Genomic DNA, 23,402 nt, shown 5'->3' on the forward strand with positions numbered 1-23,402 from the left:
GAAACGTTTGTAATTATCTTGCAATATCCTCGTATGATTAAAGAATCAATTGAGCAGTCTACTTCACTGATAATAAACACCACTCATTTGATCTAATCAGAAGAGGAAACATAAAAAGTGAGAAAGTCCTTGGCATGTCGATTTTACTTGCACTGTCTAATATCCCCACCAAAAAGGCAGAAGGGTTCCACAGTTTAAGTTCTTTCCGATCCAGCTGTGTTTGATCACTCATTCTATTGTCCTCAAACATGATATCTTCTCACTCATTTTCCACCTTAAATGTTTGTGGTCACAATTCTATAACTCGTTATTTCCATATCCCAAAGTCTAGTAGAAGTTCATACTTCTTCAGCCTAAGAAAGCATTCATTTGAGCAAACAAAGCTCAAATTCTGCAATTTGAGAGCTAAATATGGAGTCAAAAGGTAAGGATCTCATCCGTTTTCTCATCAGCACATTTCAGATTCCCAATAGTAAGTTCTTTATAATACTAAGAACATCACTATTAATTGACTCTATTATAGGGTTATGTGCTCATCTAGCAATGATCATCAGGAGCCCAAAGCTCCAACTCCTCAAAAATCTGATATGCCCGATTGGTACGCCACCTTTTAATTTCAGTATCATATATGGATTAATCAACCTTTAAATCAACATTTTCTGCATGAAAACAACAAGGGATCTGTTTTTCCGATGCCAATTTAATTCGTGCAGGAAAAAATGGACTGTTGGGATTGTGTTTTCCATAATTCTACCTGCAGTTGGACACAAAATGGGACCTTTAATGCTTCTCAAAAGTCAGTAAGCTTTTCTGGGCCTTGTAAAGGTTTAGTTACAGAACTACTATAATAGTACTAGAATCATTTTAATATACTGTCGATCCATTTTTATTTAGCTGGTGGATGGTTCTAGGCAAGGTGGATATGGTCATACAAAAAGTGGACGAAGTGACAGAGGTGGTGGAAGACATAGCTGAAGCAGCAGTAGATGTTGTAGAAACAGTAGAGGAGAAGCTTCCTGAAGATTCAAAGCTCAGGGAAGAGGTTCATACTATCAAGGATCTAGCTGAAAAAGCCGTTGAAAAAGCAAAACAAGCTGATGAGCTTCTTGACCAGGTAACTTTTTTGGTTTGCAAGTTTGTTTTGTGGGTTCTCTAGTTTGATGTACTGCAGCTAATCATTAAACGATGCTGATATATTTAACGAAATCTCAGAAAATGAAAATTCAACAAGAAATCTGATGAAGATGATGATTCTCGAAAATTTTGCAGATAAAGGATGTTGAGGATAAATTTATGGAATCGCTTAGAGGACCTGAACGCAATGAAGCAGAAAAAGAACCAAGCAACAAAGACGTGGATCGGTCCGTCAAGGCATAATTGTGCAAAGTTGGCTTCACTTAGGCTCTGTTTGTTTGGACTGAAAATCTTTTCCAGAAAATATTTTCTTCAATTTCTGGTGTTTGGCTGCAAAAGAGGTCAGGAAAATTTTTTCCAGTAGAAAATCTTTTACATAACTTGGTGTAAAATGACTTCCGGAATTAAGATACGGAAGTTAATTTCCGACAACTATCCGTGACTTACTAGTCTCCTTGGTACTTGGCTATTGTACAAAACCATCAAGTACTACATCACAGAGATCAAATCAAGAGCAACATCCCTGCACTTGCTTCTGCAAATTCCACAACTTTCCACCTCTTCGAGCTCCCTTCTTTCTTATGTTCCTCCCTACTATTCATTTTCACTTGCTCCACACAAACACATTTATGGATTATACAATTCTAGATCTAAATTGGGCTTTACATTGAGAAGCTTTGGAGAAGGAAAAAAAAAGTGAAGCCAATGGAGGCAGGAGGAATACTTTTAGAAGAAGAGTTAATACAATAAACATCAAGTTACAATTTCTAATTTCTTATAATGGTTCAATCAATAATTTAAACTTTTTATTACAATGATACTCAACTGGGTTTGGGAGATTGTGAGTTCTTGGTTATGGTCTTTAATTTATTTTTTGGGACTTGAAAGGATTTGGATTAGGGGTGGGCACGGGTCGGGTACCCGCCCCTAACATGATTTGGCTGACCCGACCCTAATATATCGGATCAGCCATTTTGCGACCCTAACCCGCTCCTAATATTTTCGGGTACCCGAATAGCGGGTACCCGAAAAAAAGGGGCGGGTCATAGGGTACCCGCCCCTAAAAAAAACTATTTTTCAATAAAAAAAATTTATTTTCTACTTAATATCAACATGTTTTTCAATAAAAAAAACATGCTTTTCCAATTAATATTGGTAGAGATATTGTAATTAAAGTCCATACATCACCATTCTCACACATTTCATCCAATAATCAAATCGATCTCATAAATTTAGTACATATTAGAATATCTAATAGACAAAACGAAGTTTCATAATAATTTTGAGTACATCACCATTTTCACACATTTCATACTTCTACAACATAACAAACACAAGGATAATAAGTATTTGGTAACTTCCCCAAGGATAATATGGTACAAGACCGCATCTCAAATAAGTCAATTGTGAAATCAAGTTCGGAAAAAAATTGAATAGAACTAATTATTTTTGAAAAAAATATAACAAAAAATAATGTTAAAAATCTTTCCCAACTTCTTTACATCTTTGGAATAGACCTTATGGTATTAAGGTGATGAAAAAGAAAAATAAATTTCTTACACTAAATAAAAGAGACAAATTAAAGAGATATAATTGCAAATGAATGACACAAATATTTTAATTATCTAGCTAACAGAAAATTGAAACTCCAAACAAAAATCTTTGATTGAATTGATGCAAGATTTGCAGGAAAGATCGATGGAGGTAGAATAAAAATAAAAAAGATGAAAGGGATGAACAATTTTTATAACAGAGTTTCACAAATTTTTTTTTTTCATTTTGTTCATGTTTCACCGAGAATATTCGCTTTCTTAAAAAAAAATGAGAAGAGTAGATCATATAGGATTAGAATATGAGGCTGCGAGCCACTTCACTTGCACTTAGAATTAAAAATTACAAAATTATAAAATGATCCCTACTTTTTTAATATTTATAAAATATACCCTGCGGGTCGGGTACCCGCGGGTTTTTATTTTTCTGATCCGTATCCGTACCCGATTTTTCGGGTACCCGACCCTCATCTGCCCCGCTGAGAAAAATCGGATCGGGTATCCTATTTTTCGGATCGGATCGGATCGGATTCATCGGGTTTTCGGATCGGCGGGTTTTTTTGCCCACCCCTAATTTGGATTGGGGATTGTTTGTGGTGACTGATGAGGTGGGTAGAGGTAATGATAATTAGTAGTAGCAATTACCGAAAGAGAAATCTGAGGACAATATTATTGTTGGAGGATTTTAATTTTTTTGGAACATTTTCTTAAAATTGCACCAAACACCAGAAAATGAAGGGAAAATTAGATATTTTCCAGGAAAGCATTTTCATTGAAAATGTTTTCTTAAGGAAAATATTCTACATTGAAACAAACAGACCCTTAATGTCGTTTTGGTTCATTAGTGAGGATAAATGGTGAGTATTTTGTGTTCTAGATTTTTGATGGAATATATAGATTTGCAACTACGGTTTAAAATACTCAATCTAATTGTAACTAACTAATACAGGAAAGAGTTAAAGGTTTTTAAAAATAAGTTATTTAAAAAAAAAAAGAAATTTTTGCTTTTCGACAAGAGAGGGGTAGTATTTAAAAAGTCAAAGGGAAAAGAAAATTTTAAATTTTTAAGACCTTGAATTCCCGAAATCTCAATATTAGTCCTTAGTTCGTTTGGATTTCTATTTTTAGGAGCTTTTGTTTTATTACTTTTAGATTGCCACAAACTTTAATAGTGGAATAGTCTACTTTGAGATATTAACTTTTTTTTCCCCTTTTTGTTTGACACACTCCTTCAATTTTTAAGAGAAAGCAGCTGCTGAAAAACCCCAAAGAAAAAAGTTTCGAAGTGGTATTCTATTGTCCATAAGTTTCACATAACCGGAAACTATCGGATTTTGAGCGTAGCCTGTTTAATTAAGGGTCTTCATTCGAGTTAAATCCAAAAATTAAATGGAATAGTTAAAATTGAACCATCGGCCTCGCAAAGCAGAAGTATCAATCATTGTCATTCTTATCTGAAGGCTATTCTATGATGGAAATCTGTATGGACTACCAAGGGAAGAAAACCAATCTAGTGTAGCTGATTTGACGGCCAGGCAGGGGATCGATCAAGTCCCTAATGTTTAATTAGTTGCACTAGTCTTGATTGGATGTGGGCTGATTCCTTCCTTGTTCACCTGTAAATATTCATTCGGGTCTGTAAATATTCCTTCCCTGTAGCGTAAGAGTAGGTTGGATAGATAAGATTTACGCCGCTCTAAGACGGGCCATCATTTCATTTAATCTTGTAGCATAGGAGTAGGTTTGGATAGATAAGATTGACGCCGCTCTAAGACGGGCCATCATTTCATTTAATGTTGTGAACGATGACTACAAAGTGATGAAAATTCGATACAAAACCAACTGCCTAAGTTTTCGAGTCATAATAGTTTTAAGAAACAATTCTTGGAAAGTGATGTGATGGACTTAGGGGTGTAATCGAGTCGAGTCGAGTTCGAGTATTGCTATACTCGAGCTCGACTCGACTCATATACACCAAAGCTCGAGCTCGACTCGACCTCGAGCGAGTCCAAAAAATCGATACTGGAGACTCGACTCAAAAAATTTTCTTTAGGCTCGAGGCTTGACTCGATACTCGAGGCTCAAAAATTTTTTTCATTTTAGGTCTTTTTACAATTATGTTATTATTTTTTTGCCATTATAGGATTTTATTATAAAGAATGATATATTGTAAATTTCATATAACTTATACCCATAATGGTCATTTTATAATTATAATACATATATATTATTTAAATTATAAATATATTATTTAAATAACTCCGGCTCGTCGAGCTACTCGACTCGACTCGAGCTGGGCTATTTCGACTCGAAACTCAACCCGAGTTCGAGCCGAGTCGTTGACCGAGCTACTCGCGAGTAGCTCGGCTCGCGTGCATCCCTAGATGGACTCCACAGATGTTGACATTACTACTAAGCACGGGTTTGTGAGTGAGATTAAAAACATCGGTGTGGTTCATAATGCATGGCTTTATTCATTGGACTTCTTCTTGCACAAAAGAAATCGAATCAGGAGGACTGTATCTCAATGAATTCGACATGAATTCAGAAATCTATTGAGAAACTTTGCTTCCTATTGATCCAATTCCGACTTCTTTGGCCGTTGCAATCTACTCTGGCCTTTCAAAGGGTATCGACTATGGATTGGATGGGACATGTGGATGATGAATGAAGATAATTCTTGGACGAAAAAAATATTTGTTGTTCTACTAATCTTTGGACTCTCCAATTTTAAGACTAAGGTGATCACAGTACATGACTGATCAAAGAGTTGGAGAATCCTCTCTTGATCATGGTTTGCCATCGTGGGTAGCGGTCACGTCGCGGTCTCAGTTGTTCCACGTCCGTCGCGGCATATCGGTTAAATATTGGATGATACGCACATTATAACACATGAAAGTTTTCAAAAATTTTTTAAAAATTACTAAAATTAGAAAATATCAAAAAAAATGCACAATTTAAAAAAATATCCGAGTCGATTCCGAATTGTTTCGGATACATCGGCCGATATCATGCATCACGGATTCGAATCGACCAATATCGGCCTAGTCAGAGCGAGTCGTCACCGATATGCTAATACTCGCGACTCAGAGATCGATATCGTACCAGCCCTCTCCGTTTCGGTTACAACTCGACCGATATCGCAAACCATGCTCTTGATGTACCTTCACCTCCTGATTTCTTCGTCCAAGTTGAATATATATGCAGAAAGCCTGGTGTCTGATCTGTTCCAGCTCGAAAATTGTACGTCCATTCAAACAAGAAACAAAAGAAGGAGATGGTAGGACTAGGAGTTAAGAGTTTAGCGCGAAGCTAATTACGTCCTTCACCTTTGTTCGCTAATTAAGACCGGCCTTTAATTTCAAATTTCCAATTTCAAATAAATTCAGCCTCTAGTGATGAGTGCCCAAGCCATTAGATTAGACAACCTCTTAAGGCTCTAATGAGTTGGGAGTTGTAACTAGTTCTACCATCACAAGGCGTGAACAAGAAGACAGAATGAGGTAGACGCCTTTGCATGAAAAATGCATAAAGTCAGGATATGAACGCCAAGCAATATTTGAAGGAAAGCACGCATGCACTTGAGGCAGAGCCTCACCCTTACAATTGAGTTTCTTTTTCTTCTCTCTCTTTCCAGTTCTATGTTCAACATACACAAGATTCCGTCAGGAGAAAAGTAATCTTCATTCTATAACAAAAATTAAGAAAGAAATTCTACCAACAACACAAAAATTCCTTTCTTTCCTTTTCCCCTTCTACTTCAGCATTCTAATCGAATCAGGAATACAAAAATTACTAGCCCTACAATAACATACTTTATCTATACACAAAAGGTGGTAACATGGCTATTTGCTCAATATTGGCATTGTTTTTGCTTTGGTTTTGTCCCTAAAATTTTTGGCCCTCCAACAAATACTTTCTTGCAAGTTGCAGCCCCAATAAGCAGGTTCAAGTAATATTTGCCGCAGCTTCGGCTGCATAAGATGGAGATGGGAGAGAATTCAAACACCTCAATCCCATTCTCGCCAACGAAATCATCATGGAAATCTTGCATAGACTCCGCGTGAAATCCCTGGTTCGATTTCGTTGCCTCTGTAAGTTCTGGCAAAGCCTGACAACCTCAGAGGCCAACCGTCGCTCGGGCGGTTATTGCGGCACAGAAACAAAACATCAGGAGTTGAAGAAGCAAATAGGAGATTCTGGGGAAAGCATTCTCAAATAGTGATCCACCATTGTTTCTGGGAACTGATATAAACATGTCAGGCTCCATTAACGGGGTGTTTTGCCTTACTACATCTTGTTATTTCCGGGTCATTATCGACATTCTAATTTATATCTATGGAATCCAGCTTTGCACCAATTCTGGACTGTTCCACAGAGCTATTATCAAAGCAGTCAATATTAATTTTTCTGTCTGGTCGTAGGCTTCTTATTTGAGGAATTGGCTGATGACTATAAAGTTGTGAAAGTTTTCTATGAGATGCAAAGCCTCAAATGTGAGATGTATAGTTTGAGAAGCAATTCTTGGAAACTGATCAACTTGATCGATTGTGCATGGAAATGGGATGACAGGTTGGCTATAGAACATAAAGGCTGTCTCCACTGGACTGGTTACAAGTTACAACTCGAACAAATCAAGAATGATGCTGGACATGTTTGACCCACGTTTACAACATTTTGAAGAATTCTTTCTTCCTTTTGATGTCTCTATTCTATTTGCAGGTACAAGTGATTTTTGGATATTCGAAGGGTGGCTTTCTATATTTGATTTTTCATCACGCGATGAATGTGAAATCTGGATGATGAACGAACATGGTGTACATAATTCCTAGACCAAGCAATACAGGTTACGATAGCTTCCTATACTATGGGAGAGGGGGAGGACCTGAAGAGATCCAAAGGTAACTTAACTCGGAGGGGACTGAACCACCACCGAATCAGACGAGTGTACTAAGTACTCGTCTGGATTTTTTAAACAAGACAACATTTAATTGTAGCAAAAACTTGCCTCCCACCCTACTAAGCTTAAATGCTTTGGTGGTGGCTACCAGCCCAAAGGTTGGTGGTTAATACAGGTTCTCATATCCCGGGATTTTGATACCATTCCTCGCAGGGGAACTAGAGTTATTACAGCACATGGAAAGCTTTTAGCTGTTAAGAAAGGTCATATTATCCTATATGATCCAGAAACTCAACGAGCTGAAGAAAGTTTGCAGATTAAGGTCACGAAGGATGACTTTCAAAATCACTTCTTCTTAATGGATTATATAGAAAGCTTGGTGTCTCTTATTCCTACTCAATCCGGTGAAAGAAATTGGGACATGGGAAAAGAGATGCATTCAGAAAAGAAATGAAAATTAAAACATAAATAAGAAATTTTGTGTTAAGATTGGATTGTTTGGTTGCTTTCTGTCAGGAAGATGACAACAAAATTATTTAGTTTCAAGGTGAGTTTTAACTTTGGTAGCTTGTTTAGTGACTTTTATTATTATTATTATTATTATTATCAAAACATATGCTAATTAATTTCTTGCCTATGATCTTAGTGACTAGATGATGATTCATCTGAATGATAAGAGCATAGTCTTTCGTTTACTACAAGACTCACATTTGTTTTATTTGAAAGTCTTTTAATGTAGAGTTAAACTCTTGTCAGTTTGGTGCAAAAGCTGCATTGCTAGAGACTAGTAAAAGACTGCTTGCTAAATTTGGAAGGTGAATCCAATAACAACCACAACAGATCAAATCAAAGTATGGGGAAAAAGAAAAGACAAATGCAAAAAGAAGGCGTGAATTCCTGTCTTCTAAGAAGAACCTTTCGAGGCATTGATGCGTGCAAGAGAAAAGCCGAGTAGTTCCTTTCTGGGAAAACCGGTTGTACTCGTATCATCAAGTAGGCCTTGGTGGCTCTAAAAGATGCCACAGGTATAAATTCCAATAGCATATTTCTGGGCTCCTTCATAGGATGACTGCAAAATGGTGAGAATTTTGTATTCAGCAGCGCAAAACAAAATATATATATATATATATAGGTGAAGTAAGACTTCGTGTACATTACACCACACAAACATAGTTATAGAATCAGGTTCGGTCCAAAAATCGAACCGTTCAACCTAATAAATCGATCATTAAACTTGGCCAAGTTTCTGGTTTGACTAGATAAAGAATTGATCCAGTCAAAATAGTTTGATCCGTCGATTCAACTGAAACCTACTTGGTTTCTAGTTGATTTTTCTTCTTTTCTTTTCTTTTTTTTACAATTTTGGATCTTTTTTTTTAACCAAATTGTATATGTGGTTTTGAAAAGATTTTTGGACATTGGATCTCCTTTTCTATGTGTGTAAGACTTTCTTAGTTTTTATTTGATAACTAAATACTCCCTTAAATAAATTTGATCACTTTTTTTTATTGTACAATTAATCCTTTTAGCTTCCAAACTAAAAATGTTATCATTATATAATACTATTTGACTAGTTAGAAAATTATTTTGTTTTTAACCAAGAGCAAAATAATAAAAAATGATGTTATTTCCTTGAAGATAAGTGAAATAATTTTGCTTCATATTTGACTACATAATTTATTTGTGTATAAGTACGATAAAATATAATTGGGTCTTCTATTAATGTTTATATGTTCATAATATATCCTTTTAAGTACTATAATTAGTATCTAAAAATATTTTATTATACATATTATGTATATTGAAATTATTATTTGTACTTATAAATATTATTTTAGTCATTCACCAATTGAACCAATGATTCATTGACTCGATCCTTTTGCCAAGTTCCTTACATGGTCGAGTTTAATAACTATGCATACAACAGCATCGTGATATCTATTTGCTTAATTATTATATGGTGCAAAATCCTGTCTTATTTACTTTGCTTCAGCTACATATTTTATTAAATTTTAACAGTCAACTTCTTCTTTAAAAAAGACAAAAGAAAAAGTCAACTTCTTCTTCCAAAAAGACAAAAGGAAAAATCAACTTCTTGAAACCCTTGTCTCTAGCAACTTGAAGTACAATCGGGAGTTATCCCATGCGTTAGCAATAGGACAGGATGATTTTCCTATTGGATCATGATACCTAAGAATCTATCTAATCCTTTGTTCATCTCCAAAATACCTTAGGCATAGCTAATCTTTCCCTTGATTGCCATATGCATCAATCTATTTAGCTTCACAAACCTCTGATGGACTTGTAAACATTAAATAGCACCAGAGGAATCAGGGATCAAACTGCAGCCACCTTTAATAAAATATACTTTAAGAATTAATTAATTGATTCTACTGAGCAAATTTGTTAATTTCGATGTCTCTTACTATTAGGATAAGAGTAAGGGTTAAAATCAAAAAGTGCTTCCGGGAAATATGCATAATGGTCCTTGGTTCTTGCTTGATGTCTCAGGTGTTAAAGCACGGCAAAAAAGGCATCGGGGATGGCAAGGTAGAGTATATGGCATGTTTTAAACGCAATTAAAGTGGATGGTATCAAGGAGTAATCTAGACTACGACTAGTAAGTGAAAAGCATTTATACAGCGAATTATTTGTATAAATTCATTTGCTTATATCATTCATATATCTTTCAACCATCATTCTGTCAGTTTTCTTTTTTCAAAATATTCTACTATCCAAACACGTATTTTGGTATTAAAAAAAAAAGAATCTAATTTAAACTCTATAAGTGACCCTGGCCCTCCACATATAATTATATTTTAAGTGTCAAGATCATTTGTTTAAGGTCAAGAACTTTTAGTAATATGCAAAATTCATTTTTACCTGAAGAGGCAAGTTTTTCCTTTTCATGGAATCCATTTCTTTTTTTCACTTAGGATATTTCATTATTTCGATTAGATTAATCCCCTAAGATTATGTAGAACTTTATCAATACACAATAAAATAGCCCATAAAAATTAATCACGAAACCTCCCGGTAACTATCAATCTACACAACTTGTGATTTTTACGCATGGATAAGTCATGGAATCCATTGACTGTGACTTTTAGGCAACGAGTTACTACTTTGCGTCTGCCCGCAAGAAAAGAACTTCGAACTTTTTCAGAAAACAAAACTTCAGAAATATATCAAAAGATTGCCCACCAGCTCTTATCTACACCTTTTCTGGGTCCCATTAGTCCCATGAAACCTCATTCGATTTCTTGCACCATTGTTTACTCTCCAATCCATCATTCTCCCTCTTCTGCTGATGAGATCATTCACCTACTCTGCTATCTGTAATTGAAAAACCACCCAAAGCCCACCAACCAGAACAGATTTTGAGTTGATAACAAGAATCCTTGCAGGGTTTGAGATAGGGCTGCCGGCCAAGAAAGAACACTGCTGGTAAATGGCTAATGAGAAAGAAAATCCTAGAGGAGGCTCGTATGGACGAGGTGATCATCAAGAAATGGTTGCTGGTCTATTGTTTTCTCAGAAACCCGGATTTGATCTCATGCAGAACTGTGATTTACCACCACCAGTGAAGATTTTTGCTGGTCATGATAAGACGATTGTGTCACCGATGAATAACGTTTACAGCATGATTGCCGGGCAGAAAGATGAGGATGTTGGGGTGGAAATGGCTTACGACAAAACTTCTGAGACTGAAAAATTGGAGCTTCTCAAGGCCTTGAGATTATCTCAAACACGAGCAAGAGAGGCAGAGAGGAAAGCTGCTGTTTTGTCCAGGGAGAGGGATGATCTTTCTAACCTGTTGCTGCAACAATCAATGCATTTATTTGCTTATAAGCAATGGGTGAGAATGATGGAACTCCAATTGCCTAAACTGAATAAGCACCAAGAAAAACGAGAGCTTAGTTCTGCTGCAACCAATTGGGAGGGAAATATGCCTAAGGAGGAAGGCGAAAACAATGGAGAAAAAGGCATGACATGGCTGGTGACCGTGGCAATCTGTGTGGGCATTGCTGGGTTTGGATTTTACAATTTCTTTTCAAGTTACTATTGATATTTTTATTATCCTCCCAAATTTTATTAATTGTACATAATTACAGACTAGTTTTTCACTGTTCAGTTTTCTGCTTCATAAAACAGAATTACACGCATATTCATGTGACATTACCAAGCTGAGAGTTCAGATGTTAAATGAAAACTCATATCCTTCTTAATCAGACCAATACCGGTCGAGGAGAGAAAATTTACAGATTCTCTAAGCATATTTACAAAAGGCAATGTTTTTGTGCGACTTCTACAGTCTAATGCAGGTCTCCAATAATATATACTCTTGTACATCAGGCTACTACATTAACACAGGCAAGGCAGTATATGTACAGATGGGGAATGAAATTGTTAGATTCCATATTAAATAATGGCAAGGTGTATAGACCTCAAATGATTATAGCAATCATCAGCACTTCCGAAGAATTCCAGACAGACCCAACAAACATGCTTCCCGCACCTACACTCAATATGGTTGCATCCGTCCACTTTCTCAATTGTAAACCTGCACACAGGGCACTTTTTCACATTTTCTTTCCCAGCGCACCATTCCTTCAAAGATGAATCAGGGTCAACTTTAAACTCCTTGTACTTCTCACATGACAAGAATGGATGATACTCCAGGTGGCACCTAGTACACGTCTCCACATAACATGCATCGCAGACAAACGGAGCACCGGCCTCAGTTGCTCGATAAACTGAAGGGCAGTCGGGAGAGGGGCAAAACCTGTAAACTCCACCACTTCCCACCACAAATGCAGCCAGAGAAGCCCTGAAAAGTTCTTCGAACTTCTCACCCAGCAATAGAGACCTTAAATCCGTTAGCAACACAGAAGCCCCACAACCTTTCCGTGCACAACGTATTGGAAAGCTGTCCTGGCTTTTAATTGCAGAGTCGCACTGCTCCACTAAACATGATCTGCAGAACTCATGTCTGCACAGTTCAAGCTTGTAGCTATCCTCCACTTCACACAAGCAAATGGGACAGGTAGCCTCCTCGTTTCCATTTTTATTCGGTGAACCGCTAGTCCGTGCAATCTCATAGATTCTCTCTTCAACTTTTTGCTTCAGGTCTTTTGTGCCCCCAAGACCTTGCCCTTCCTTCAGGTCTTCTACTCCTTTAAGACAGATGCAATGCCGCTTCGTATTCAAGGAAAACTCTGCCCCTGGAAACATTTCTTTAAGCGAATGCAGATCCGGACCAAACTTCTGAACAACCCTTTTCATCAGATCAGGAGGTAAAACTGCACCACGAAGATGGACTTCCAGTTGCTTGTTCTCATGCAGTCTGAGAAGGGATTTAACAAGTCTCTTTTTGGCAACCTCAATCTTGGCTGTTGTGCCAAAAACCCTCAAACTGAGGGCTTGCTTGTCAAAAAGAATATAGGTTCCTGTCTCCCGCTGAATCGTATTCAAAACATTGAGACCATCACGAGAGAAAAGCAACTGCAAAACTGTTGGAGTGATTGCTGCATCGTCTATACTGTTGCCTTTCATGAGCCCCTCCAATGGTCTTCTCAATTCTGCCACTGTTTTGGTAGCAGTTGCAGATATCTTTACTCGACATGAACCATTCTCATTTACTTCCATATTGCATTCAACACCTGGAAACAATCAAAACCAATATTCAATTATCACAGTGGATTGGTTCATTTATAACCTTTTAAGAATTTTAACTAGGGCACTTCTAAAACCATAAGCACACAAACATGCTGATAATTTCAAGGTTGCTTCATATGCCAACCATATGCAGTTACAGCAGCTTAAATGTCTAAAAAGAGCTCCAAAAATTTTTTTTAAAAAACAAGGGTCTAAAAAGAGGTTGCCACAGCAAAGACAACATGGCAACATGGCTAATACAGGAGTGCTACACCAACAAATGGAGTTGCAATTGATGAAAAAAAAAAAAAGATGGCCATATGTGTTGTACTTCCCTGCAAATTCCATCACATATTCTGGATCAAAATTTTCTTCAAAGCTGTTGTTTTGCATCAAGTTACTCATCAGGATGTGCTGTATTTAGAGTTGCACTTTACATTAAACAGCACCAATACAAGTACAAAAAAGCACAAAGTCTAATCCACCTATAGCACCTCCTTAGTACTGAAAAAGAAAGGGAGTCTAAAAAGGACACCCTAACATGGGTATGTGGGCATATATATATCAAACAAATATCACTAAGTTTGACATATTCAAGAGGGAAAATGGCGGAAAACCACTTCTCTATCAAATTTCAAAGAAAAATTCAGGCCAATTTCATCTGAAGAAAAGCTTTTCACCACAGAATTACCCATCCTGTGTCAGTACTGCAGTGGCTAAAGAGAAAAGTATTTTACAAACAGACAATCCCTTTCTCTTTAAAGAAGCAAAAGAGATTTAATTATTTACAGCCCCAAAGGAAGGGGGGGGGGGGGGGGGGGGGATCACCCATAGACACTGCCACAGTTCAGCTGAAAATGAGAAGCCATAAAATTTCAGCCTGTTGGTCAGTACTTGTCCATGAAAGTCAAGTATGCCAACTCCACTAGGCAAAATGCAAAATGCATTACAATCTTCAGCTGTTTAGAAGGAATTTGTTATATTCAACCACTTAGATATTCAGACAAAAGCACAACTGTGAGATTTTATAAATTCAAGTCATTTACCAGAAAGGTATAGAAGAATGAATTTAAAGCATCAGTAAATTGTGAGATATCTTGGGAACAACTAAAAATTGAAACCAAAAAATCTATAAAGCCAGAAATGAAGTAAAAACCACTATAAGATCCAAAGGCAAACAAAGAAAAAAACATAATTATTAGTTGAATCAGTTGCATATTACTGTGAGATAAAATAAGAAAGTGTCATCTTTTCTCATGTTGAAGCAGTCACATAAATACTTTTATGTGCCTCAGAAAATTTATGGTTCAAGCTGTATTATTAGAGCATTGAAAATGAGAATGCACACATAATGAATCAATTCTTGTTCCCAAGAAGGAAAATCAAAAGATTCAAACCTTTTCGGCAACGGAAGCTCTTGACTAAATGATCCAGCTGACTCCTTATAACCAAGTAAACAGATGCAGGACACCAAATGGAGCTATGAAACAAATGCTGGCATTTCATCTTCTGCCATGAGAAACATCCCGGCAATGCTTTTCCATCAATTTCATCCAAAGCTCTTGCAGCCTCCAGATGCAGACTCCCATTAAACATAATTGTGGCTCTCATGTAAGTGTCCTTTGGTTCTGGCTGGGATACCTGGACACGGACGCAGCTGCCAAGAGGGTTCGTTTTAGGCATAAAGACAGATATTTCTCTCAGAAGTGCTTCTTCACAAGCAGCAGGTGAAGGACCTTCCACAGTGTTTCCCCTCAACAAGAAAATATCACGTATTTTCCTATTTGTTACAGTATATAAAACTTCAAAAATTTCATCTTCAGAAATTTCTCTATCAAGTCCTGTAATCACAACACTGTCCATGTACTTTGCGCTTGGTTCACAACGAGCATACCTTCCTCCAATTATAATGTCCGAGAAATCATTTACCAGGGCTTCAATATCCTCTTGCTCACACTTAACAATTGCTATGCCTTTACTGTATCTACGAGGCCAACAAACTTTTGCTCTGAGATCAGGAAAGGGCAATTTTTTATCACTACCATGTGTGCTCCGTGAAGGAATGACCTTCAGCAAGCCGCCACATAACTCAACCAGATTAAGTTGAGTAGCCCTCTTTGCAGTATCAGGTGAGAGAAATGTAATCCTTCCCCATTTCTCCTGCTCCTCACTTTCTTGGCCGACAGCTGAAAACTTATGGACAGCACAAATAGTGCCCGACGTGGATTTCTCCAGAAACATCAATAGCTCCTTGTCATTAACACAATTCATATCTGAATGAAATATGTCAATGGTCAAACAGCTCTTTTCAAGCTCTAGATGCTTGATCTCACCACCAGCTCCAAACAAAGCTACAGAAGGTGAGACAGCGGGCCCTCCACTGTACAAGCGTTTCTCCAAACACTCATTTTGCAATAATCTCACTTCATACTGCAATGCATCATTCACAAAGCCAGAAACCTTGTCCATGTCCTTTGAAGAAGCATGCAACCAAACTTCATTCTCATTTACCTTTACTTCAACACCGATTCGTTCATCCACACATTCTGTTCTGATACATGAAACAAGACGATGCAGACAACTATTAGCTTTTCCACAGAACCTTTTCAATAGCAAACTGCCAAACCCTGTCAAAACCCTAATGTGAAGCTTCTCACTTTCCATCTTGGAGAAATCAAACGAAGGAGGTGGACAAACAGCAGCCAAAGATTTGAAATCAAATGCAGTAACACATACCAAATATTGGTAAGATGCTGAAAGAATTTCACCAAAAACAACCCAACTAGGTCTTTGATCAAAAACAAGTAAAGAACATGATGGATGTAGTGGGATATGTTTCCTTGTAAGCGCCACTTCATATCCAAGGTGATCATAACCAGAGTACATAGCTACATTTTCCACAAAAGCAGAAAGTATAATGCTTTTAAGAGTCTCATCATGCTCAGTATGAATCTGTGGATTCCAGCGCCAATAACTTGGGATAATAATGCTTAGTTCATTTTGAAGGCAAGATTCCAGTTCTTGAACTGCCTCTTGGCATCTTCGCATGGATTTTGCATTGATGCTGTTCTCCCAACACCAGATATTCTTCCTCACAGGAGGCACAGCGTCCCAATCTTTGTAAACAGCAAGCAAAGTGAAGAGATCACCGCTCTGATGACAGAATTGGACCTTAAGGCGGTCAGATTTTAGTTTGCTTTCTTCAGAACCAACTCTACAAAATATGCTGCTGGAATTTGCCATGACAGCAGCAAGAACAATGCCCTCCCTACCAAGGCGGTTACGGAAGCATTTCAGAATTATTTTCCCAAGCCGAGGTTCAATTCCCAACCTAACCAAGTCATACCCTTCCGAAGTCAATTCATAAAGATTATTCCTTTGGGTGACAGCTCCAAGTTGAATAAGATTTCTGAGGGCCATCTCAATTGCCTTTGGACTAGGTGCATCAACAAAATCAAAATCCTGCACATTCTTGATACCCAAAGCAAGAATTCTCAGAACTGCAACACCAAGGTGCACCCTGCGAATTTCAGGTTCCTGGTGAGGAGGCATTATCTCAAAATCACTCTCAGAGTAAAGCCTGTAGCACGTCCCAGGTTCAGTCCTCCCAGCACGGCCAGCCCGTTGATTAGCAGAACTCTGGCTGACCCTGCAAACCCTGAGAACATTCGTGCCAGTACCAGGCTCAAATTTACTCTCCTTCACCATGCCCGAGTCAACAACGTATTTAACGCCTGGAATGGTTAAAGAAGTCTCAGCAACATTTGTTGCAAATATTACTTTTCTTTTTCCTGGATAGTTCGCAAAAACTTGATTTTGCTCTTCAAAAGTCAGTTTCCCATGTAGAGGTAATGCAATAGCTGAAGGAGATCGGAAATTCTCACAAGCCCACTCAACCTCCATTTGTGAAGTTAAGAAGGCAAGAACAGTTCCTTCTTTATCCATTTTATGGATCTCATAAACCATCTTCACAACATCAGAAACGTAAGGTGCAACCATGCTAGAATCAGATTTGCCCTCAGATTCACAAGGTACATAGCGGATATCAACAGGAAAGTTTCTGCCAGCAACACGAAAGGTTCCACAACCAAAAAAGTAATTCGCAAGCTGTTCTGCATCAGCTGTCGCAGACATAATGACAAGCCTCAGATCAAGCCTCTGATGTAGTAATTTCTTAATCATCGCTAAAAGAAGATCAGTATTTAAGCTTCTTTCATGTGCCTCATCAATTATAATGCATGAAATCCGGGATAAATTCTTATCACGCATGTAGTGCTGCAGTAAGGAGTGATCTGTCGTAAATATTACCTTGGAATTGTAGTTCTGACTAGATGAATAAGATGGATAACAGATGACTGAATGATCTTCATAACAACCACGACTTTCCTCCTTAACCCTCTGTGCCAATGAAACTGCAGCAAGTTTACGAGGCTGAGTGCAAACAATGGATCCCTTACCAGCCACACCAGAATCAGCAAGAAACTGAACCAATTGCGTACTCTTTCCAGAACCAGTCTCCCCAATCAAAACTGTAATCTGAAACATTGGACAAGAGAAAAGACACAAAAATGAATAGAATGAGAGCAGCAGCTATATACCACCTGAAGCATAGAGAGAGGGAGAGAGGTGGGGGTAAATACCATGAATCATCACATGGTTAACAACACCATTCCTGACTACCATAAAAAATTAGAGCTGAGTACAAGAACTTTACAAATACACCATATACACCTTCCACCCCCGTGCTACCCAAAAACAAAAAGACCACAACATGAGAAAAGGAAAATGCGACACAAATAAAGCCACAAGGAAACACAAAAAAAACATACCACCATGTCCTCTCTCCTGCTGATTCCTTCTCTCTACTTCCAATCCCCTATGGTCATCTAGCGGCTCAAAATGTCCTTAAAACAAAATAATACCAGAAAAAAAAAAGCATATCTTACAGGCTATCATGCTTCCAATCCTAAAGAGAAATATGAATAGATGTTTAAGCATTCACCACAGTTCATGTCTGACAGAAAAGATTATATGTTCTTGGCTGGTGTATCATAAATCTAAAAAGACAACTAGACGCACAACAGGAGGGATGATTTCGCAAAGAAAGGACGCACAACAGACTCTTCAAACCTAAAACAGCAAAAGTAAAAACAAAGCGTTGATGAATCACTTATAAACGTACTCTTTAACTACACCTCTATCTCCTTCCATCCCATCAGTTTCTTATTTTCTTCTCAGGAAATCGAGATTGCAACTAAAATTTACGTGCAAAGAGTACTGAAAACGACACAGTATAACCAAATGAACAAAACGTTACACAAGACAAGCAAGGGACAAGGAAAAAACAGGTTACCTGCTGGCAATGAATTTGCTGAAAAATCTCACCACGAAATGCGAAAAGGGGTAATCCTTCATCAAGCCGACGACATTCCCTCATCATCAAGCAATGAAGCTTCCCCCAATCAAACTCTCTTCCAAACATAAACAACCCAACTTTGACCCCAACTCCTTCCACTTCATCTACCCCTTTTCCCTCCAAATAGTCCACCATGCACTGGATCCCACGTTTAAACTCCTCAATCCTCTTAGCAATCAAATCCCCTTCCTTCTCCAAACCATCCCTCTTTTTCTTCAACTCATGAAATTCCCTCAATTGTTTTCGCTTTTTTAAGTTTAAATTAACTTCCTTTCCCTCATTCAACACCACCTCTAACTTCTTCTCCCACTTCTTCACTGACTCGTCCTCCATTAACGCTCTCAATCTAGACAAAAACAGTGTCTTTAACTGATCTTTCAACTCATCTTTATCAGATGACACCACCACGTTCTGAATCAACCTTGGAGTCAAAGAATGCCCATTGTTCAACCGAATTTCCCACAACTGAACCATAGTTTCAAGGGCTTCAACCCACTGCTGATAATATAAGCTTCCTATGACGGGCCCAGTATTGGAAACCCGATAACTCTCCGGCTTGCAGGTCAATTTCGAAACCAAGCCCTCAGTTTCGAGCTTTTCTGGGCGTTTTTCGGTGGAATTCAACCTGAGTTGGATGACGAAGTTGTGGTGGCGGAAGGAAGGCACCATCGGAGGTCCGGGAGGGCGATCACGGCGGTAATTCGGGGACAATTGAGGCTTCCATGGCTGCCGGACTTGGTGATGGTTGAACGGAACTTGGCCGCAGCGGTCGTAACTCGCCGGCGGGTAACACCGGTGCCCACAAGACGAAGCAGACGATGGACGTTGCATTGTACGGGTAAATAAAAAAAAAAAAGGGTATTGGAAAAATGACAAAAACCCTAGAAAAGAGTTTGGGACTGAGAGAAAGTAGCTTGGGTAGCGAGCGAGAGTGAAGAAGAAGCGAAAAGGACAAAAAAGCATGAAGCAGAGGTATTTGGTACGAGGAAAAATCAAATTATGGGAATATTTATATTACTAATATAATATTATTGTTGATTTCGAAATTCTCTATGTGGAACTGCACCTAATACTCTCTCCTTCCTAATTTGGTTAAGATTTTCCTTTAACAACAATGAAATTGTCATGTTAGTTTCCTTAGGATTTCAAGTAATTCATAAATATTTTAGTTTAAAATTTAAATACTTGTTTTCCTTCATATTACATTGGATTTTTTTTTGTTTTTTTAATCTAGTAGAATTCAATAATTGGGCGAACTAGCCCTGGTAATACTAACTAACTAGTAACAAGCAGCCATATAATTATTTTCACTAAGTCTTTCTAAATACAGGTTTTAATTATTCATATGACTAGATTAACGATCGCATGGCAAACTTCAATGTGAAAGTTTATGATAATCATTCATTTAATGGTTAACCAAAATTCTACAAACAACAAATTCTAGGAATCCTTTTCATTTGATATTACGTTTTTTGCTCGAATAAGAAAATTAAGAGGATTATAAATCTCGACCAAAAAAAAAAAGGCTAGTATTACTAGGATTATTTAATCATTTTCTAACACCAATATTGCTTGTCTAAACCAAAATAGGAAATATTTTTAAATAAATAAAATAGGAAACATTAAATACTGTTGTCGTTTCTAAATATCCCACATAGTAAATTACTTATATAGAGCATGCAATTAAAGATGTCTGTATCAGCAAATCTATGTCAAATAAAACGCCCCTTTAGATTGCACACTAATGGATTGGATTTAGCTTTTTAATCAGTTACTATTTACAACTACGTATTTTGTATTCTGAATTAATTAAGACTGATATGTCTTTAGTAGTATTATTTCAATGCCTTAACAGCTACGTAATTCAAAAAGCAGATTCGATAGCGAGCTCACGTACAACAAAGGGTGGGAAAAAGGTGTAGCCAAAGAGAAACTGAAGGCCTTACTTTTGCTTAAAAAAGTTGCAGGTTAATGTTGCTTTTGGTTTCTTGAATTTTATATTGCCATATTCCATCGATTTCGAGCCTCAAGGCTATGGATGTGTGGTCATTGCAATAATCTCATCGTGAAAAAAAAAAAAAAATCGTATGAAATGCCTGGTGTATAAAGAAAAAAGAAGAAGACTTAATTTTTTTTTTAAAAAAAAAAAGAAAAAAAAAGAAGAGAAAAGATGATATAATTTCCTTCTATATATTAGTCGTGAGCATTGAAAAGAAGAAAAATTATATGCTTATTACGCATGTATATTACTCATTTGTCATGAATTCAGAATTATTAGGGTTTCTTTTGATGGGTAAATATAAAAGTATATTTGCTTTCCTTATTTTCTCTACTTTAAATAAAAAAAGAAGATTTATTACGTTTTCATCCTTGTATTTTTCTCCATTTATTTCCCAACTAAAAGTCCCTGAAAAGAAAAAGAAAAGTCTCGACTCTTCCTTCCGTAATGCAAACTTACTAGTTACTCCACTAATTCCAATGGGCCCCTCCCTCTCGTGTTTCGCGGGGTTTGACTGTAGCTTGCAAGGTGACGCCATTTTCTGAAATCAGCAATGGTAACTTGTAAGGGTCACCTTTCTAGATTTCTCCCTCTGATAGGACCGGTCTAACCCCACGTAGGCAATTATGTTTGGATTGTAATTTTCTATCCCAAAAAAAAATATTGAGTTTGTTTGGATAAGAATTTATTTGGATGATTTATTTGATCCAGTTACTGTAGCATTTTTTGTGATGTGATGTATGTGAGATAAAAAGGTGATTGGGAATCGTGTGTGTGATGTAAGCAAAACAAAATCTAAAATAAATCTTGCAAACTTTCTTTGTCCAAACAAACTCATTATGTTTCCGGGAATATTTTTTAATCATTTTTGTCTCATATAAATTAAATGGTTATAGCATATTTTTTTTTTATAAAAGATCATAAAAATAACAATCCAAACATGAATCTAAGTAGCTCGTGAGTTTGCTTGTTCGAAATTGTAGTTTGAACTTGCATTGATCGAATTCGAATAGTTCAAACTATTTGGTAGGTCGAGTTTGAACTTTAATATGTAAAACTTGAAATTCAGTTGAACGTAGTCGAACTCATATGAATTTCACATAATATGTATTTTAATCTTTTTATTTATTAATATGAAATATCTATTTTCTCCCTTATTAAAATCATATAAAATATATATTTATATTTTTAGGGTTGATTAAACTCGATTAATGTAATATCCCGAATATTAGGAGATTGTTTGTGAAGAAAATATTAAAGTGTATTTCTTTGGGATTTGATTTAAAACCTTATTTTGTTTTAAAAGACTAGAAACCCTAATATTTTAGTCAAAACCCTAGTTTACTTGTGACTAACCGGTTTTCCTAAATCTCTCCTATTTTAATTGAAACCTTAATTTTAATTACTGGAATTGGAAAATTCCTCACGTTTTCTTAAAAATTTCCTTTTATTTGAAAATTATCATTTATTAAAGCCCTACTATCCAATTATTCCATAATAAGTGCAAATGAATCTACAAAGTAGGGTTTTATTCTTCGGTTTCAAGTTTGGAGCAAAATTAGGGTTTTCGCGATTTTTCGCCGGATGAATTTTCGGTACAGAGTAAGGATTAATTTTGGAGATTAAAGGTGACTTTTAAGTGAGAAATAATATGTGAGAAGTAGCAATGAGATAAGGTTAGTGAATGGGAAGTAAAAACCCTAGTACGTGAGTTTTTAAGAAAAACGGCGCGAACCGGCGGGTCCCGCGCACTACCGATTGAACGCACCACTTGACCACCATTTTTCTTACCAAACAAGTTTATTGACTTTTGCACAAAATATCTTCCTAATTTGCAGCTGGTTTGACCGAAATTATGAGACTAGAAATGTAAGGGAAAGAAAGAGAAAAATGGAATGTAGTGGTGGCGACAGGCTTCTTGACCAAGACTTAGTCTTTCCATTTAAACACCAAAATTCAGCAACTTTCCTCTTCATTTTGCTGCTGCTGGCCGAGAGGAAGGAGAAGAAAAACACTAAGGGAAAACACTCCATTTCCTTCTTGATTTGCTTCAACCCAAGTAACAAATCCAATTCTAAACCGATTAAAGTACTAAGTGTGAGTTGGGAAGCTTGAGGAACCAAGAAATATCAAAGGGGGTGAAGGATCACTCTACCAAGCCTTGCTTTTGAGGTACCAACATTTGATCATGATCTTTGTTGCTTTGAATCTTGCTTTAAGATGTGTTTTTAGCTTAAGTTTTGGCTTGATTTCATGATTATGCAAGTGGGTGTGATGAATTTGAAAGTTTTCCCCTTTTATATGATGAACTAGGGCTTGAGAAATTTCTGCCCAATTTGTTGTATGATACTTGTATGTTGCAATTAAGGTTGTATAAGGTGTTTTGGTAGTGATTAGAACAAGAAAATTGAGAAAGTTCCATTGATTACAAAAAATTCCAGAATCTGGAAAATTTTTCCCAACATTCTGTCCGAATTTGTAACCCTATCATAGAGGCCGAATTGGCCTTAGGTTAAAGAATGAAAGTTGTAGAGAATGGTATTTTATAGGTGTCTACAAAATTTCAGTTCAATCGGAGCAACGTAGGTCATGAAAAGTCCAAAATACCCTTACTATTTTAAGTTTTTCCCCAACAGCCCGTTTGGTCAGTTTGTCCAGATTATCACATTTTTTTCACTAGGATCCTTACTGATTTAGCTTTTTGCCAAAACATAAAAGTTGAAGTATTCTGACTTAGCTTTCAAA

The 23,402-nt window shown here is 37.0% G+C and overlaps 3 protein-coding genes across 4 annotated transcripts; 2 read left to right on the forward strand and 1 right to left on the reverse strand.

The window, feature by feature from the left end:
• Positions 1-84: 84 nt before the first annotated feature.
• On the forward strand, positions 85-1,676 carry LOC140004013 (uncharacterized). The gene is made up of 5 exons (XM_072058161.1): positions 85-424; positions 524-598; positions 714-796; positions 912-1,114; positions 1,270-1,676. The coding sequence occupies exons 1-5, from the start codon at positions 249-251 to the stop codon at positions 1,375-1,377; spliced, it is 645 nt and encodes a 214-aa protein (XP_071914262.1). The 5' UTR covers positions 85-248; the 3' UTR covers positions 1,378-1,676.
• A 9,063-nt stretch (positions 1,677-10,739) lies between these two features.
• On the forward strand, positions 10,740-13,295 carry LOC140010504 (uncharacterized). Its single transcript, XM_072057758.1, has 2 exons — positions 10,740-12,631; positions 12,715-13,295. Exon 1 carries the CDS (start codon positions 11,036-11,038, stop codon positions 11,651-11,653), a length of 618 nt encoding a protein of 205 aa, XP_071913859.1. The 5' UTR covers positions 10,740-11,035; the 3' UTR covers positions 11,654-12,631; positions 12,715-13,295.
• On the reverse strand, positions 11,787-19,620 carry LOC140010503 (ATP-dependent RNA helicase DEAH12, chloroplastic-like). Of its 2 annotated transcripts, none has more exons than XM_072057755.1 (3): positions 18,596-19,620; positions 14,640-17,778; positions 11,787-13,247 (listed from the first exon to the last, which is right to left on the reverse strand). In XM_072057755.1, exons 1-3 carry the CDS (start codon positions 19,487-19,489, stop codon positions 12,007-12,009), a joined length of 5,274 nt encoding a protein of 1,757 aa, XP_071913856.1. In that variant the 5' UTR covers positions 19,490-19,620; the 3' UTR covers positions 11,787-12,006. The 2 variants fall into 2 exon arrangements, with proteins under 2 accessions (XP_071913856.1, XP_071913858.1); XM_072057757.1 differs by lacking the exon at positions 18,596-19,620 and adding an exon at positions 18,072-18,568.
• Positions 19,621-23,402: the final 3,782 nt, after the last annotated feature.

Source organism: Coffea arabica, chromosome 7c (genome assembly GCF_036785885.1).
Source record: "Coffea arabica cultivar ET-39 chromosome 7c, Coffea Arabica ET-39 HiFi, whole genome shotgun sequence".
Classification (NCBI taxonomy): domain Eukaryota; kingdom Viridiplantae; phylum Streptophyta; class Magnoliopsida; order Gentianales; family Rubiaceae; genus Coffea; species Coffea arabica.